The 19,887-nt window shown below is 39.6% G+C and overlaps 1 protein-coding gene, 1 long non-coding RNA gene and 1 pseudogene across 11 annotated transcripts in view; 1 reads left to right on the forward strand and 2 right to left on the reverse strand.

Moving 5' to 3' along the window:
• SCAPER (S-phase cyclin A associated protein in the ER) overlaps positions 1-19,887 on the forward strand; it is a 431,009-nt gene that overhangs the window by 347,476 nt on the left and 63,646 nt on the right. For all 10 annotated transcript variants that reach the window (XM_072809831.1, XM_072809829.1, XM_072809834.1 and 7 more), the window contains one exon: positions 10,833-11,065. In XM_072809831.1, coding sequence (XP_072665932.1) covers positions 10,833-11,065 — 233 coding nt within the window. The remainder of the gene's footprint in view (positions 1-10,832; positions 11,066-19,887) is intronic.
• The window catches only part of LOC140623361 (uncharacterized), a 94,487-nt gene that overhangs the window by 62,314 nt on the left and 12,286 nt on the right, over positions 1-19,887 (reverse strand). The window lies entirely within an intron of this gene.
• On the reverse strand, positions 15,543-15,611 carry LOC140623373 (U4 spliceosomal RNA; annotated as a pseudogene).

Here is a 19,887-nt window from a genome sequence, read left to right on the forward strand (position 1 = left end):
AGTTTCTGAATAATGAGATTAGTACATTTAACCCAGAATTGTCGCAGCAATCCTTAAATATATTTTCTTGCCTTTTGGCCAATAAAAAACTCTGATGGAATTCTTTTTTTCTTTAATGGAAGAGATACCAGAAAAGCATTGTGGTTTTTTTTTTTTCATTTGTTTGTATTGAAGTTTGATTTGCCAACATATAGTATAACACTCGGGGGATCCCTGGGTGGCACAGCGGTTTAGTGCCTGCCTTTGGCCCAGGGCGCGATCCTGGAGACCCGGGATCGAATCCCACGTCGGGCTCCCGGTGCATGGAGTCTGCTTCTCCCTCTGCCTATGTCTCTGCCTGTGTGTGTGTGTGTGTGTGTGTGTGTGTGTGTGTGTGTGTGTCTATCGTAAATAAATAAAAATTAAAAAAAAAAAACACCCGGTGCTCATCCCATCAAGTGCTCCCCTCAGTGCCCGTCACCCAGTTACCCCATCCCCCCGCCCACCTCCCCTTCCGCAACCCTTTGTTTGTTTCCCAGAGTCAGGAGTCTCTCATGATTTGTCTCCCTCTCTAACATTTCCCACTCATTTTCTCTCCTTTCCCCTATAATCCCTTTCACTATTATATTCCCCATATGAGTGAAACCGTATGATGTTTGTCCTTCTCTGATTGACTTACTTCACTCAGCATAATACCCTCCAGGTCTATCCACATTGAAGCAAATGGCAGGTATTCGTCCTTTCTATTGGCTGAGTAATATTCCATGTATCCATAGACCACATCTTCTCTATCCATCATCTGTCCATGGACACCGAGGCTCCTTCCACAGTTTGGCTATTGTGGACGTTGCTGCTATAAACATCGGGGTGCAGGTTTCCTGCCGTTTCACTGCATCTGTATCTTTGGGGTAAATCCCCAGCAGTGCCATTGCTGGGTCGTAGGGCAGGTCTATTTTTAACTCTTTGAGGAACCTCCACACAGTTTCCCAGAGTGGCTGTACCAGGTCACATTCCCACCAACAGTGCAGAGGCTTCCCCTTTCTCCACATCCTCTCCAACATTTGTTATTTCTTGTCTTGTTAATTTTCCCCATTCTCACTGGTGTGAGATGGGATCTCATTGTGGTCTTGATTTATATTTCCCTGATGGCCAGGGATGCGGAGCATTTTCTCATGTGCTTGTTGGCCATGTCTATGTTTCCCTCTGTCAGATTTCTGTTCATGTCTTTTGCCCATTTTGTGATTGGATTGCTTGTTTCTTTGCTGTTGAGTTTAATACATTCTTTATAGATCTTGGAAACTAGCCGTTTATCTGATACGTCATTTGCAAATATCTTCTCCCATCCTGTAGGTTGTCTTTGAGTTTTGTTGACTGTATCCTTTGCTGTGCAGAAGCTTTTTATCTTAAGTCCCAGTAGTTCATTTTGGTTTTGTTTCCTTTGCCTTCATAGATGTATCCTGCAAGAAGTTGCTGTGGCCAAGTTCAGAAAGGGTGTTGCCTGTGTTCTCTTCTAGGATTTTGATGGATTCTTGTCTCACATTGAGATCTTTCATCCATTTTGAGTTTATCTCTGTGTCTGGTGTAAGAGAATGGTCCAGTTTCATTCTTCTGCACGTGGCTGTCCAATTTTCCCAGCACCATTTATTGAAGAGACTGTCCTTTTTTCCAGTGGATAATCTTTCCTGCTTTGTCGAATATTAGTTGACCATAGAGTTGAGGGTCCAATTCTGGATTCTCTGTTGTGTTCCATTGATCTATGTGTCTGTTTTTGTGCCAGGATCATACTGTCTTGATAACCACAGCTTGGCAGTACAACCTGAAATCCAGCATTGTGATGCCCCCAGCTCTGGTTTTTCTTTTTTAATATTCCCCTGGCTATTTGGGGTCTTTTCTGATTCTACACAAATCTTAAGATGATTTGTTCTAACTCTCTGAAGAAAGTCCATGGTATTTTGATAGGGATTGCACTGAACGTGTACATTGCCCTGGGTAGCATTGACATTGTCATAATATTAACTCTTCCAATCCATGAGCACAGAGTGTTTTTTCATCTCTTTGTGTCTTCCTCAATTTCTTTCAGAAGTGTTCTATAGTGTTTAGGGTACAGATCCTTTACCTCTTTGGTTCGGTTTATTCCTAGGTATTTTATGCTTTTGGGTGCAATTGTAAATGGGATTGGCTCCTTAATCTCTCTTTCTTCAGTCTCATTGTTAGTATATAGAAATGCCACTGATTTCTGGGCATTGATTTTGTATCCTGCCACGCTACCAAATTGCTATATGAGTTCTAGCCATCTTGCGGTGGAGGCTTTTGGGTTTTCTATGTTCAGTATCATGTCATCTGCAAAGAGGGAGAGTTTGACTTCTTCTTTGCCAATGTGAATGCCTTTTATTTCTGTTTGTTGCCTGATTGCTGAGGCCAGAACTTCTAGGACTATGTTGAATAGCAGTGGTGAGAGTGGACATCCCTGTCGTGTTCCTCATCTTAGGGGCAAGGCTTCCAGTGTTTTCCCATTGAGAATGATATTTGCAGTGGGCTTTTCGTAGATGGCTTTTAAGATGCTGAGGAATGTTCCCTCCATCCCTTCACTCTGAAGAGTTTTGATCAGGAATGGATGCTATATTTTGTCAAATGCTTTCTCTGCATCTATTAAGAAGATCATATGGTTCTTGTTTTTTCTCTTGTTGATGTGATCTATCACGTTGATTGTCTTACAAGTGTCAAACCAGCCTTGCATCCCAGGGATAAATCCCACTTGATCATGGTGAATAATCTTCTTAATGTACTGTTGGATCCTATTGGCTAGTATCTTGTTGAGAATTTTTGCATCTGTGTTCATCAGGGATATTGGTCTATAATTCTCCTTTTTGGTGGGGTCTTTGTCTGGTTTTGGAATTAAGGTGATGCTGACCTCATAAAGCGAGTTTGGAATATATGGTCCCTTTCTATCCTTCAAAACAACTTTAGTAGAATAGATATTATTTCTTCTTTAAACATTTGATAGAATTTTCCTGGGAAGCCATTTGGCCCTGGACTTTTGTGTCTTTGGATGTGTTTGATGACTGCTTCAATTTTCTCCCTGGTTATGGGCCTGTTCAGGTTTTCTATTTCTTCCTGTTCCAGTTTTGGTAATTTGTGGTTTTCCAGAAATGCATCCATTTCTTCCAAATTGCCTAATTTGTTGGCATATAGCTGCTCATAATACATTTTTAAAATAGTTTGTATTTCTTTGGTATTGCTTGTGATCTCTCCTCTTTCATTCACTCTCAGAGCATGAACTTGTAGTCTCAGGATTGAGTCCTACATTGGGCTCCCTTCTTGGAGCCTGCTTGTCCCTCTGCCTCTGTTTCTGCCTGTTTTTCTCTGTGTCTCTCACAAATAAATAAATAAAATCCAAAAAAATAATTAAATTAATTAAATTTAAAAATAATAATTTTTCTCCAGTCTCCTGGTTGACACTCTTTAACCTCCATGTGTTTCTTCCAAATTTTGTCTTGTGATTGAGTTCTAGTTTCAAAGCATTGTGGTCTGAAAATATGCAGAGAACATTCCCAATCTTTTGCTATCAATTGAGTCCTGATTTGTGACCCAGTATGTGGTCTATTCTGGAGAAAGTTCATGTGCACTTGAAAAGAATGTGTATTCAGTTGCATTCAAATGGAAAGTTGTGTATATATCTGTGAGATCCATCTGGCCCAGTGTATCATTCAAGGCCCTTTTTTCTTTGGTGATGTTCTGATTAGAAAACCTGTCATTTGCAGAAAGTGCCTTGTTGAAGTCTCTTACTATTAGTGTATTATTATCTAAGTATGTCTTTACTTTGGTTAATTGATTGATATGCTTGGCAGCTCCCTCATTAGGGTTAGGTCCTCTTGTTGGATAGACCCTTTAAGTATGATATAGTGTCCCTCTTCATCTCTTACTACAGTGTTTGGGATAAACTCTATTTTACCTGATATGAGGATTGCTACCCCAGCTTTCTTTTGAGGACCATTTGAATGGTAAATGGTTCTCCACCCCTTCATTTCCAGGCTAGAGGTGTCCTTAGGTCTAAAATGAGTCTCTTGTAGACAGCAAATAGATGGGTCTTGCTTTTTTGATACAGTCTGAAACCCTGTGTCTCTTGATGGGATCATTTAGCTCATTCATGTTCAGAATAACTATTGAAAGATATGAATTTAGTGTCATCATAATACCTCTTCAGTGCCTGTTTTTGTGGATTGTTTATCTGGGCTCCCTGTTTCTTTTACAGCGTCCCCCTTAATATTTCTTGCAGAGCTGGTTTGGTGGTCACATATTGTTTCAGTTTATGCCCATCCTGGGAGCTCTTTATCTCTCCTTCTATTCTGAATGAGAGCCTTGCTGGATAAAGTATTCTTGGCTGCATGTTCTTCTCATGTAGGACCCTGAATATATCCTGCCAGCCCTTTCTGGCCTGTCAGGTCTCTGTGGAGAGGTCTGCTGTTAATGTGATATTTCTCTCCATATAAATTAAGATTCTCTTGTCTTGAACTGCTTTAAGGATTTCCCCCTTTATCTTTGGAATTTGTGAGTTTCACTATTAAATGTCGAGGTGTTGAACGGTTTTTATTGATTTGGGGGGGTTCCTCTCTATCTCTTGGATCTGAATGCCTACTTCCTTCCCCAGATTTGGGAAGTTCTCAGCTATGATTTGTTTAAATATACTTTGTGGTCCTCTCTCTCTCAGCCTCTTCTGGAACCCCAATTAGGTATACATTTTTCCTTCTCAAGCTAACATTTATTTCCTTAAGCCTTTCCTCCTGGTCTCTTAATTGTTTTTCTCTTTTTTCCTCAGCTTCCTTCCTTACCATCAACTTGTCTTCTATGTCACTCACTCTTTCTTCTACCTCATTAACCCTCATCGTTAGGACCTCCAGTGACTCCGGGCATCTTGAGCTCCACGGCCCTCCTGTCATGGTGCCCGGTTTCCCCGGGAGCACTGTCCTGTCCCGAGGCCTCACCGCCCCGCGTCCCTGGCTACTCGCGGTTCCCCTCCCCCACCTCATTCTTTCTTATTTTTTTTCGTCTTCCTACTTTGTTAAAAGCAAAAACTTTTCTTTCTGTAGCATTTCAGCTGCTCTCTCTTTAAGTCTCAGGTCAAATTTGTAGGTGTTCAGGATGTTTTGAAAGGTACCGAGGTAAGTTTGTGGGGCCAGGTGAGTTGGGCCCCCTCCACCACCTTTCCCCTCCCTCCCAGAGAAGGGCTGTTAGGCCCATTACCAATTTTCACTCCCTCCGCTAAAGATAGTTTCTGCTGAATCCTCAGTAAAAGAGCTACCCAATGGGAGGAAGTCCGTTTGGGGTAAGAGATGGCACAGAGGCTTTAAAGTCTAATAAACTCAGATTCAATTCCCAGACCTTCCATTAACTCACTGTGAAACTTGGGCATGTCCTTGATATCTCTGAATTTGAAGTATTAATCTGTAAAAAATTAAATGTGATGATACAAGAAAAATACTTAAGCAGTTTTGCTTAGTAGAAAAACCTCATAGATGTTAGTCTCCATCCTTCCTTCTCTTACAACCTCTCCCAGGGAGTATGGCTCATAATTTAGCTCCCCACCCCCTTGGGGTACCTTTAGTTTGTCATTTTGAGCATAAGCAGTTATACTGATATGTAGTAAATAATAATTTCAGAGGAAATAAAGATGAGATGTAGGCAATAACTGATTCTCACATTGCAGTGCCTTTTTGTATTCCTATCTGCCCTTCCTTGTGATTCCAGAAATAGTGTCACATTTTGCTACTGCCTGCATCAAAAATGGTCACCACTTTTCTCTTTTGTATTGTTCTTTCTGTTCTTCTATAAACGACAAAACCACAATTTGTTACAGTTCATTGTAAAATGAGTCTGTAGGGTCTGAATGACCCTTAAGGTGAGCAGAGCACCTTAAAAGTACTTCTAATTAAGTGAAAGATTACCAAACACACATGCATCCTGTTTATTTGAAATACTTGATGAAAATCAGTACAAGAAAAAAAAAAAGAAAATCAGTATAAGCTTCTTAAAAAGAAAGGATGGTGAAAATTTGTGATAATGAAGAAACCTGACATTACCCTGAAATTATTTCTCATATTCTCTCTGTAATGTGTAAAAGAAAAAGTTGTGATTTTGGTGGATTTATTGAGATAATTTTAAAACATGGGAATTCGAACACATAAGTTACATTTTTCTCTGCCTGGGGGCCCCAGTAATATTATAGTAGATAGATACAGACCTGAACCCTCAAAAACAAAAAAAGAATGGGAAGCAAAGGAAAGCAAATATGTTTTAATCCCTAAAGCAGGTAGTTGAAAGACGGTTACCTAAAAGCTAAAACCTAAATTAACAGGAAGAAAAATACCAGGAGAAAATTTGTGCTACAGAACCCCAAAAGGCTCAAGAATTAGAGTCACCAGGTATCTCAGAAAATGAGAATGAGAATGAGGCTGGAAAGAGAGTAATTGGTTGATAGTCTAAATAAGAGGCAGTTTAGATGCCCTAGAATTCATCTGCCATGTGTATCGCCAAGTGACTGCTCCCTGCAGCCATGGCAGGAAACAAGAGTTTGAACCAAAGTTACACTAGGCATTAGGACACTGTATACAGCCACAAAAAGTCATACAAAAACAAAATGATTAAGTGAGAATCTCTCTCTTAAGTAATGAGCCACTCAGCCTCTTCTGTGAATCTCTGTAGAAATGGGCAGGCCATGTTATATTCTACAGGCTTAGAAGATAAAGGATTTCATTCTAATGAAATGAACTTACACAGGAGAACAGACATATAAACACTAATACTTGGGATTCCCCAGTGGGAAAGCTAGGTCTCTGTTAGTCACCCAGATTGAAGCCCTTCGTGCAGAGTATGTATCCAGCTTGTAACTGGATCAAGGTTGTGATACACTAATCTCTCTAGCCATCAGTCTTGCATGTGAACAGAAAGTCACACGTGGCTACATATTTAAGGAAAGCTTAAAATCTAAAGTATAGAGAAGGAACTCACAGGAGACAAAGACCACGTAGGAAACAAAATCTTAAAAAAGTATAATTTCACAGAGATGAGAAATACTGTATCTACAAAACAAAAAAACTAAAAACATACAGAGAGCCAAAAAGAGCTACTGAAATTAGGGGCAGTTGGGTGGCTTAGTTAGTTTAGTATCCAACTCTAGGTTTCGGCTCAGGTCATGGTCTCAGGGAGGTAGGATTAAGCCTCGTGGGGTACTGTGCCAGTGCAGTCTGCTTAAGATTCTCTCTCCCTGCACTCACTGGGTGTTATGCTAAATGTTGGCAAATTGAACTCCAATAAAAAAATAAAAAAAGGGATCCCTGGGTGGCGCAGCGGTTTGGCGCCTGCCTTTGGCTCAGGGCGCGATCCTGGAGACCCAGGATCGAATCCCACGTCAGGCTCCTGGTGCATGGAGCCTGCTTCTCCCTCTGCCTATGTCTCTGCCTCTTCTCTCTCTCTCTGTGTGTGTGACTATCGTAAATAAATTAAAAAAAAAAAATAAAAAAATAAAAAAATAAAAAATAAATAAAAAAAATAAAAAAAAAAAGATTCTCTCCCCCTGTCCGTCTGCCTCTCCCTGATGTATGCTATTCTTTTTCTTTCTCTCAAGTAAATAAATTGGAAAAAAAAAAAAACCTCCAGAAAATTTGGAATATAATGAAAAACTCAGTAGAAGGACTGGAAATAAAGTTAAGGAAATCACCTAAAAAGTAGGACAAAAAACAAAGAGATGAAGAGAAGGAGAAAATAGAATATAAGAAAATTACAGGCTTAGTTCAGGACCAAAGTCCAACAGAGAAAATGAATGAGAGGAAATTAGCAAAGAAATAATCCAAGAAATTTCCCCATAAGTGAAACACATGGTTTACAGATTAGAAAGACCACAGAGTTTTTGCAAACTAAAGGAGGAGGGGGAGGAAGAGGAAGAAGAACAAGAACAAGAAGAAGAAGAAAAAGAAGGAAGAAAGAAAGAAGAAAGACGTATACCAGGACACAGGAAATCAGAGATAAGTTTCTATAAGTTTCCAGAGAGGACAAAATAGGCCATGTACAAAAACGTTACAAATTAGATCAGACCTCTTAACAACAGTGCTTGAAGTTGGAAACAGTGGAGCAGTCTTTTAAAACTCCAAAGGAAAATTAGTTCCAACCTAGAATTCTCTATTCGGCCAAACTAGCATTCAAGTATAAGGATGAAACAAAGATATTTACAGACACACAGGTCTCAAAATTTTTCTTCCCATGCACCCTTTCTTAGGAAGCTGTTGGAATATATTCTTCAACAAGAGAATGGGAAGAAAAAGAAGACATGGAATCCAAGAAATAAAGGGAATCTAACCCAGGAGGTGATGGGAGGAATTCTTACGATGAGGACGAAAGGCCAGCTCAAAGCGAGGGGCACGTAGCAGCCTACAGAGCAAGCAGGTCGGCCTCAGGAACACTGTCCACTGAGCCAACAATCCCTGATGTATTTGAACTTGAGAGAAATTCCAATTGAACCAGAAAGGTTGATGATGAATTAATGACAGATAAATAGGAAATTCAGCATTCAAAAAAAGCTACCCAACCGAAACCAAAAACGTGCATAAGAAAGTAAATAGGATCCTCATTTGCTCTACAGGGTAACTGTGACGGGGCTCGTAGAGTCACGATGGGAGAAACAGCATCGTGCAGCCAACAGTCCTGTGCACCGAACATTCTGCTTCTCTCCCTCTCCCTCTTACTAAGTACGTAGTAAGATGACGCCTCTTGGTTCCCCTGTGGTTGGGTTGGACGGGGATTGGTTCCAGCCAACAAGGTGTGAGCAGGTGATGCCTTCAGTGTGGATGCAGGACCTTGCCGACATCTTTTTTCTTCTCTGCCACTGTGACCTGCAGTGCTCTGGACTGTCTGATACGCTAACCACTTTAGAATTAAAATTAGTTGAAATTAAAAATTCAGTCTGTGTCACATTAACCGTATTTCCAGTGCTCAACCGCCACGAGTGACACATGCAGATATAGAACAGCGTAGACTGAAACGCTTTGATCATCGTAGAAAGCTCTATTGATCATTGTTGCTACAAATGGTAGTTGCTTTGTTACCTGGACTCCAGAGTAGGGACAACACCCTCAGATGGACATGTCATGTGAGTGAAAAATAAAGCTTTATTGTTTGAAGCCACTGACGTTTTTGAGGAGTGTTTCACTGCAGCATAACCTAGCTCATCCCGACTTACTTAGAAATCCTAGGTTCAAACCCCATTCCTCGGATACCACCTTCTATACTGGGACAGGCTAGGTTTCACTAGTCACCGTCTGAAGAAGTCCGTGGACTCTTTTATAGCTACTTTAGAGTTTCAGAGGGAACTTTCGTCAGTAAATGGAGTACACACTGCAGAAAGATTCTACTAAAATTACTTGGGCTTGGGACTGACTTAGTGGTCAGAGATCATTTATGGCCAACAGTCCTAAATAGGCTATTCTCAGAAAAGTGATTTTCATGGAATATGTAAATTAACAAAAGGAATGGAAGGAACATTTGCTTGTGTTTATAAAGAACCTGTTTTTTAATCCAATAATCATTTGTTCCTCTAGCTTCCGATAGAACTGGTACAGGTGTAGAGTGAGAATAAGCAAAGGCCAGTTGTTCCCAAATAAGTACATTTGTGAAATGTAATAGTTTGCCAGGTGTTTTCCCCCTTCATTATCTTATTTGCACTTTATAGTTGTCCCAGCAGGTCAGCAGATATAGAAACCAAGAAAGGTAAAATTATTAAAGTCATGTAACCCGCTGGAGGAAAAACCAAATCTCGAATACAGTACCATCTGATTCCCAGTCCAGACCTCCTTTCTTCTCACCCTTAGCTTATTGTCTCTGCCCCTTTTGGTACTCAAGCCTTCAGGAGGCAGCCCCTCCTCTTCCTGGGAAGAATGAGCCCTTACATATCCGTAGCCGGCATCACAGACCAAGGGCACAGAGCCCCAGCCTGGTAATTACGTATCTAGCTCTTGGCTTCTTATGTCATCCTTCTCTGTGAGAGCTGATGTCCGTATACACTAGTTCCTCCTGGTAATAGTTGGAATCCTAGTAAGGGTAGCAGTTGGATTACCTATGTGCTAGACATTGTTCTAAGAATTTACATATGTTGATTTTCTGCTACGATTATGATTTTTCTCATTTCATAACTGAGGAAACTGAGACACAGAAAGGTTAAGGAACTTGTCTGAGACCACAGAGCTGCAGAGACAGAACCCAAGCCCACGTTCTAACTCCTAGTCTCAACTTTTACCCACGTTACTTCCTGTAAACTATACACAAAGATACCTGAATATGACCCTATATATTAGGAAAAAACTCTTTTGTCATTTTGTGATAAGAAATACAAATTTCATTTTAATAGAGGAATTTAGATATTTTGATAATTCACTTTAACAAGAAAACAATGCTGCTTATCAGTTTACCAACTGGTTCATTCTCTGGGCTCCTACAAATGTTTAATATATTCAATTGAATAAATAATATTTATTGAGTACGTAGGCATGAGTTAAGCACTTTATGTGAATTAGCTCACTTAATCCTCACAAGAACCCTAGGATATGGGCACTGTCGTTGTCCCTGTTTTATAAATGAGAAATGTGGAACTTGGAAGTAGTAACCTTGCTCAGGGGCACTCAACTAGTAAGGACAAAGCTGAGACTTGAACTTACCAGCAACCTAACTTCAGAACCAACACTCAAACATTTAGCTAGCCACCTCTACAATTTCAAAATTATTTATGATTCCAGAAAGTTCCCATATTATCTCTGTCCATTTCTGGTGGTTTTCTGAAATACAATTACTCTATTTTTTTTTCCACCTAGGTTTATGTTCCAGATGAAAATAATGCTATTTTGGGAAGAAATACAAATAAGCAAGTTTTTGAAGGTTTGACAACTGGACTTCTCAAAGTCAGTGCTGTGGTTTTTAGCTGTCTGATTGCCAATCGACCAGATGGAAGCAGCCGGCCAGCTACACCAAAAATATCGACACAGGAAATGAAAAACAAACCTTCACAAGGTGATGCATTTAACAGTCGAGTTCAGGACCTCATCAGGTAAAATTACTAGATTTCTTCAAACTTTCTTCTTTTAAAAAAAATGTTATATTAAAATAATTTAAATCTCAGGGTGTATGTGACGGCAGTGTTTCTCACAACAAAATCCATAAATTCCTGGTGGAAAATACACTACATTTGGTACCCCAGAGAAGAAAGGTCCCATTAATGAAAAGCAATACAGTTAGAGTTCATCTGTCATTCTTGATATTCAGATATTTGATGTTAGAATATATAACGTTCAAGCTTTTATAACTTTCTGTCAACTATTTCCAACTCAAGAATTTCTGAGAATCCCCCTATTTCAGGTCATCTCTGATTTTAAATTTGGTTCAAACTTAATAATAGCTACCATTTATGGAGCACTCATTATGTGTAAGGTATTGTAATAGAGGCTTTGCATCCCTGTTGGTGTAGGATTTCTAATTCAGACTTCGTAGGTGGGAAAATTACTCAGAAAGATTAAATGCATGCCTAAGTTTAAGTAATAAATTCAAAAGTAGGTAGGAGATTTGGAATTGGAACTCAGGTCTAGCTGGACTCCCAAAACCTGCGTGCTTTCCCATTACGCAGATAGTAGCGATTTCTGACACCTGTTCAAGGTCACTTCTGAAGTCACCTTCTCTCCAGGGACATTTTCTCCTATTCAGACATCTGAATCCTTTTTTTCCATCATGAATCTTGAATCAGGTAGGACATTTGATTTCCCAAAAGAGTTCCATTTGGTGTTCATCAGTTACCTGCCCCACCTATCAGCAGCTTTTCTGTGATCAGCACTGATCTCTGGTTTCCAAAATCCATGCAGTTTGTTGCTCTGAAGCTCATGGCAGGTTAATAGGAGAAAAAGAGAATGCCCTCTTCTGCATTTGCCTCAAAACAGTTCATAAATCTCCTCTGGTTTCTTATAGTGCTTTCTTGAGAACAGTTGTTTCATTCAGTATCTTCTTGCTCTTGATTATTTTGTTCATTTCTCCCTTCCCTCTGCCTGCCCTCTTTCCCCAAGCATATTTATTGCTAGAGAGTACCAAGCCCTTTAGGTTCACAGCCATTTATCTTACAGCACTTGACTCTTACCCTCCCTGGCCTTTCTCTCAGTTGCTTGATCCCATTCAATTTCCACCTCGCCATAGGTCACTGTAGAACCTCGCCCTCTCTGCTGACACGTGCCATTCTGTTCCAGCCTTCTCCCTTGGGCTGCCCCGTGATGCAACAGCCCTGGATTCCCACCAGACAGCACAGCTATATGCCGTTCTGGACCAGCCAAATGCTTCAGTGTAATTCTAATGGGCTTTCCGCTAGAAAGTGCATGCGTTTTCACATGTTATTATAGTTACCAGATCCTTAAGAAAGGAAAAAAATAACAGTGTATGTAATCTGCCAAACCGAATCTCCCGTAACTTAAAAAGGATGATTGACAATCAAAGTCCTTTAGAAAAAACTCTGCCCCTCTCTCTCAGATTTGAGCCACTGTTGGTAAAGGTTGTTTTCTTATATGTGATGCAGTGTTAGTTGGCTTCGTGATGCCTATGGTAGAACCACAAGCTGTATTCTACATCTGCCCAATAAGGCAAATGGAACACGTCTGATTATTTCCTGCTTTCTCACCTTCTCAGATACTAGCTGACAAGAAATCTCACTCTGTTTCCTGCCATAACCTGGGAATTTTTTGTCAGTCTATATCTGTAGAGTCCCTGCTGGCCAGAGAGAGTTCCAGCACAGCCTTTGGTGCCGTTCTGTGCCCTGTGTTCCAGAAGTAGAGCTGGAGCAGTAAATACCGCCTTAACATATGTCCCTTCCTTCTCCTCATCTGACATAAAAGAGGCAAGGGGATTTCTAACTAAGATGGTAATACCAGCACTTATTCTCATTATTTTACATGGTTTGCCCAGTGTCTAGATCTAAGGGATTCGCAGTGATATTTATCAGTTCATACTATGGTCGGTCACCTGTAGCACTTTGTGCCAGATACCATACAAGGTCCTGGGGTACAAAAATGAAGAGATCTTTAACAGAATAGCCAAATATTGTTTGGCTGTCAAACACCAGAACATTCTTCTATAAAATGAAAATATTGGCAGTTCCAGTGTTTAGCACAGTTCTCTGAAAGCAATATTGTTTGTAGGATGGAAGCAGATTGCAATTCTATTTTTTCCAGCTTTCTTGAGATATTGTTGACATATAACATTGTAGAAGTTTAAGGTGTAGTGATTTGACACCTATATATACTGCAAACCAATTACTATAGTTAGTTAACTCTTCCATCACCTCACATCATTACCTTTTGCGCATGTGTGGTGAAACATTTGAAAGCTACTCTCAAGGGGCGCCTGGGTGGCTCAGTCAGTTTAGCATCTGCCTTTGGCTCAGATCATGATCCCAGGGTTCTGGAATCGAGCCCTGAGTCAGGCTCCCACCCTGAAGGAAACTTCCTCCCTCTCCCTGCTGCTCCCCTTGTATTCTTGTGTTCGTTCTCTCTCTCTCTCTCTCTCTCTCTCTCTCTCTCTCTCTACTACTTTCCTAACAACTTTCAAGTAAATGATATATTATTGTTAACTATAGTCACAATGCTGTATATTGCATCCCCAGAACTTATTCATCTTACAAATGGAAGTTTCTACTCTTATACCCTTTAACCAACATCTCATTTCCTCTAGCCCCCAGGCTTTAGTAACCACCATTCTATTCTTTATTTCTAGAAGTTCAACTTTTTTAGATTCTACATGTAAGAGACCTCATATGGTATATGTCTTTACCATCTGACTTATTTTATTTAACATGTCTTCAAGATCCATCAGGGTTGTTGCAAATGGCAGGATTTCCTTCTTTTTTGGATTATATTCCATTACACACACACACACACACACACACACACACACACACACAACACATTTTCTTTATCCATTCATCTTACGTGTCTTGAGTGATAGACACTTAAGAGTTGTGTCCATGTGTTGGCTGTTCTCAATAATGCTGCAGTGGACATGAGAGTGCAGATATCTCTTTGAAATGGTGATTCATTTCCCTCAGATATATACATAGAAGTGGAATGGATGGATCATGTAGTAGTTCTAGTCTCAGTTTTTTGAGGAACCTCCATACTGTTTTCCATAGTGGCCATGTTAAGTGTACATTCCCACCAAAAGTGTACAAGGATTCACTTTTCTTGATATCCTTGCCAAAATTATCTCATTTTTTTGATAATAGCCATTTCTAGAAGGACAACATGGTATTTTATTGTGGCTTTGATTTGCATTTCCCTGATGATCAGTGATGTTTAGCATCTTTTCCTATACCTGTTGGCCATATATATGTTCTTCTTCTCCACACAAATGATTTGTGTTTTTACTATTGAGTTGTAGGAGTTCCTTATGTATTTTGGATATTAAACCCCTTATCTAACATATATTTTGCAAATATTTTCTCCCATTCAATAGGTTGCCTTTTCATTTTGTTGATTGTTTCTTTTGCTGTGCAGAAGCTTTTAAGTGATGTAGTCCTGCTTGTTTATTTTTGCTTGTCTTGCTTATGCTCTTGGTATAATATGCAAAAAAAATTTTCCAAGCCCACTGTCAAGGAGTTTGTTCCCTGTGTTTCCTTCTGGGAGTTTAATGGTTTCAGGTCTTACATTTAGGTCTTTAATCCATGTCAAGTTTATTTTTGTGAGTGGTATAAGATAGGGATCCAATTTCATTCTTCTGCAGGTACTTTTCCAGTTTTCCCAGCACCATGTATTGAAGAGACTATCCTTTCCCTATTGAGTATTCTTAGCTTTCCTGTCAAATATTTGTGGACTATAGACCCATGGCCTTATTTCTTGGTTCTCAATTCTGTTCCATTGGTCTGTGTGTCTGTCTTTATGCTGGTACCATACTGTTTTGGTTACTGTAGCTTTGTCTTATAGTTTGAAATCAGGAGATGATGCCTCCATCTTCGTTCTTCTTTTACACAGTTGCTTTGGCTCTTTGGAGTCTTTTGCTGAAGCACAATTCTTTTCATCATATCCAATTAGAAATGTATATGTCTCAAAAAAAAAAAGAAATGTATATGTCTCTCATAAAACAGGAGAAACAAACTGTACATACAAAAGGCAAATAGATGAGTCCAAGTCACTGATACCAGTCTTCTGGAATTGAAAGTTATCAAATGTAAGGCATCTATTCAAGAAGTTACAGAACTGTACCTTAGCACTTTGCTGGCCAACAAAGCCACATGCCAGGGGAGATCTTAGGCACAGGAGGTGTCGCAAGTTCACAACTGAGCACATAATCTTTCCACCCAGAGGAGCTCCTTTGCCTGTGTCCTCCGTTCCTTCTCAGTGATGCTCATGTCCCATTCAGTTACTCAAGCCAGCCGACTGAACATCGTCAGACTCCTCACGGAGACACCCTTTCCAAACCAGTATTCAGGTCACTCTTTACTATGTATTGATTCTGCCCGCCCTCTGCATCTCAGGTTTATCACCTTTACTCTACTGCTGTGTTTCTATTAGCAATAATCGCACCTCGGATAAACCTCATTGGCTACGATACTGCCAGTGCGCACAGCTTACTGCTGTGTTTCTAAGTGTTGAGGCTCTCTTGCAGTAGCAGGTGGCTTGGCTGTTTCTCTCTCATTTCTCCTTTTCAATTAACCTCTCTTTCTTAATTAGAAAGTTTCTCTCAGTGAGAAAAAGAATTTGGAAAACACAGAACAATGGATATTTTTGTAAACACACACAAATTACCTTGAACCTGCCACCCAAAAGATAATCACTGGGTTGGTTTTGGTGCATATACATTCAGTTTCTTTATAAAAAATACTGTAATACTTGTACATATTATTTTATCATGTTTTTATTTATTTTTCTAAATCACCAGAAACTTGCAAATTACTTTTTGCTGGCTTTCCAAGTATTTCATTATGTAGCAATGATTTGCTCCACATGACCTTTTATTACTCATGTAAATTTATCCTAGTTTTTTACTATAGATAGCACTGGGAAGAACATCTTTGTACACTCAACTCTCCCTGCAACTGATGTTTTCTTAAAATAAATGCGGAGAAGTAGAATTTCGGGGTCAAAGAATATGCATTAAGAGTTTTTGTCTACATTGCCAAATTAACCTACGCAAAGATTACCTATGAGCATATCCTTGTTCCCTCAGTCTACACAATATCATATATCATCATTTTTTTGAGTTTTAGCCAAATTGAGAGGTGAAAATGCTTCATTTTTATATTAGTAGTAACATTGAACATTTTGTAATGTTTACCGGCAATTTCTGTTATTTTGTGAGTTGCCTGTTCATATACTTTGCCCATTTTTGAACTGTGATGTTGGCTCTTTTTAATTGTAAAAGCTCTTCATATCAAGAACACAAGGCAAATGTACAGAGGGACAGTTGTGTGAAGAGGCAGCCAAAGGGCAGCCATATGAAAACCAAAAAAAAAGAGTTCTCAAAGGAGTTCAGTGTTGTAGCCCCTTGATCTTGGACTTTACGTGTCCGGAGCTTTGCTGAGATGTGAATGGAATGCACTAAAACATTACCAACCATCCTGTACTATGAAGTGGAAGCACAGTGCTGCAGATGATGCCTCTGCTTGTTTGGAGAAGTGTTAATTCCTTGTGGTATGTCTCTGTTTACAAGATCTTAGTTCTGTACTATGGCACTGATTGTGTCAGTGACCAGATGGCAACATAGATTCCTGCCAACTTCAGTTCCCTCACAAGACGACCAACTAACAACTATCCATAGATGAGATACCATCAAGAAAATGCCAGAAATTGAAGGTGGGTGAGGCTGAAGTACCCTCCCTAGACCTCAAGACCAAGAAGAACTGCTTAGAAGGGTAAAAAAGGAAGAGCTAACACTCTTGACCACATCACCCCACCCCCAGGCTGGCACAGTGCTAACCTGAGAGGGTCCCACTGAGCCTATAGTTTCTCCAGTGCAAAAAGAGCCCAAAGTGCACATCAGCTCACCTGGGGTTGTGGGACATCATAGGAGGCCTACGTGGGTTTTGCCCTCTGAGGATCACTGGGGAATCTGCAGGGCTTACCCACTAAGAATCAAATAGAAAGAGAGAAAGGCCAATGAGACTGACAGCAGTCAGTTCTCAAACCCTACTGGACTGATTCCTGAGCGGAAATCCCAGATGGCATTTCTGCCCCATCACAGAGCTAAACCAATAGTCCCATCTGGGCAAGGAGCGTGGTTGGCAGATCTGCCTGAATTGGTTACTCAGTCACCAGGCTGTACTGGCTGTAGAGCCCGTTCTGTAGCTGCACCAGGGCAGGGAAGCAATTCACATCCCTTCCTAGCTGCTCAGCATTACCTCCAGTCTCAGCCAGCCAAAGAACCCAAGTAGCCATGAAGTCCATCCTGCAGCTCTGCAGGTCTGGCCTGTAGCCAAACCAGCATCTCTGCCCAGCTGTTGATCATAGCTTGTGGCCCCACACATAACCTGGAAGCCTGAACAGTGATCCTGGGAAGCCTCAAAGCATAGTCTATAGCCCCACCCAACTATGAGATATAGCTGGGAGCCCCTCTCAACCAGAGAATCCAGCTGGCAGCCGTGCCCACCAGCAGAGCACAGCCAGCAACCTAGCTGAAGTGCATCCTGCAGCCCCATCCAACATCAAGGCACAGCCTTTCAAACTATGGAAAGAAAAAACTGTCAGCCAAGAATGCTGTATGTACCTGGTAATACTCTCCTTCAGAAATAAAGGAGAAATAAAGACTTTCCCAAACAGAACTGAAGAAGCTCTCCACCACTAGACCTGCCGTACAAGAAATGTTTAAGGGCATTCTTCACACTGAAACAAAAGGAAGATAATAACAAAAACAGATGGATGTGTAATAGTCACTGGTAATAGCAAACATATAGTCAAAGTCTCAGTGTCTGATACTGTAATGGTGGTGCACAATTCACTTATAACCCTAATTTAAAGGTTTTAAAGGTTAAAATAGAATGTATTAAAAGTAACCATAACTACAGTAATTTGTTATTGGATACACACTATAAAATATAAATTACAACATCAATAACCTAAAATGTGAGCAGGGAAGAAGTAAAAGGATAAAGTTTCTATATGCTGCCAAACTTACCTTCTTAAAATAGAATATAATAAATATATTTTATTTAAGCTTCGTGGTAACCACAAATCACACCACCACAAAGAGTCATCAGATCACAAAGGAAGAGAGCAAGAAAAAAAGAAGCAAGAAATAAAGTACAAAACAATCAGAAAACACAAAATAGCAATAGTAAGTCATTATTAATAATTGCTTTAAGTATAATTGGATTAAATTCCATAATCAAAGCACATCGAATGGTTGAATGGATAAAAGAACAAGATCCAACAATATACTTCCTTCGGGAGACTCATTTTAGCATTAAGGACATAGAGTAAAAGGATGGGAAGAGATATTCAAGGAAATGGTAACTAAAAGAAAGTAGGGGTAGCTATATTTTTATCAGACAAAATAGATTTTAAGCTAAAAATAGTCAAAAGAAACAAAGAAGGTCATTGTATAATGATAAAGGGATCAGTCTACTAAGAAGATACAACAGTGATAAATATTTATGTACCCAACTCTGGAGCACCTAAATATATAAAACAAATCCTAAAAGAAATAAACAATAACATGGTAATAGTTATTGACTTTAATACTCCGCTCCCAACAATAGACAGATCTTCCAGACAGAGAATCAATAAGGAAACAGCCGATTTAAACAACACAGTAGGCCAGAGGACCTAATATATATAGAACGTTCTATCCAACAGGAGCAGAATATATATTCTTCTCAAGTGCATATGGAACATTTTCTTAGATGGATCATATATTAGGCCACAAAACAAGTCTCAACAAATATAAGAATATAGAAACTTCATCAAATATCTTTTCCTACCACAGTATTATGAAACTAGAAAATGATAATGGGAGAAAAGCTGAAAATTTTACATAGACTTAGAAATTAAACAGCACAGTCCTGAACAATCAATGAATCAAAGACAATTTTCAATATTTTTAAGACAAATGAAAATGGAAGCACAACATGCCAAACCTTATAAGACAGAAAAAGCAGTTCTAAAATGGAGTTTTATATTGGTAAATACATATATCAAGAAACAATGATCTCAAATGAAGAACTTTAGTTGTAGTAGAAGTGAAGTAATAAAGATTAAAGTAAATAAAGAAATAAATGAATGGATGCAAATAAATAAAATTATACATAAAAGAGGAGACATTATGTCTAATGCCATAGAAATACTAAGGATCATAAGAGACTGTTATGAACCATTATATGCCAACAAATTGGACAACCTAGAATTGGCTAAATCCTAGAAATATACAACTACAACTACCAAGACCATATATCATAAAGAAATAGAAAATCTGAGGGGCGCCTGGTTGGTTCAGTCAGTTAAGCTTTTGCTTTCCGCTCCGGTCATGACCTCAGGATCCTGGAATTGAGCCCCACATCAGACTCCCTACTCAGTGGGGAGCCTGCTTGTCCTCTCTCTACCTGTGCTCATTTGTTTTTTTTTTCTCTCTCTCTCTCTAACAAATGAATAAAATCTTTTTAAAAAGAGAGAGAAGAAATCTGAACAGACTAATAGCAAGTAAGGAGATTGAATCAATAATCAAAAACCTCACAACAGAGAAGAGCTTAGGGCAAGATAGTTTCACTGGTGAATTCCACCAAATACTTAAAGAATTAACACCAATCCTTCTCAGACTATTCCAAAACAAGTTGAAGGAAAAGGAACACTGCCAAACTCATTTTACAAGGCCAGCATCACCCAGATACCAAAGCCAGAAAAAGGAACTACAAGA

Source organism: Canis lupus, chromosome 32 (assembly GCF_048164855.1).
Source record: "Canis lupus baileyi chromosome 32, mCanLup2.hap1, whole genome shotgun sequence".
NCBI lineage: Eukaryota > Metazoa > Chordata > Mammalia > Carnivora > Canidae > Canis > Canis lupus.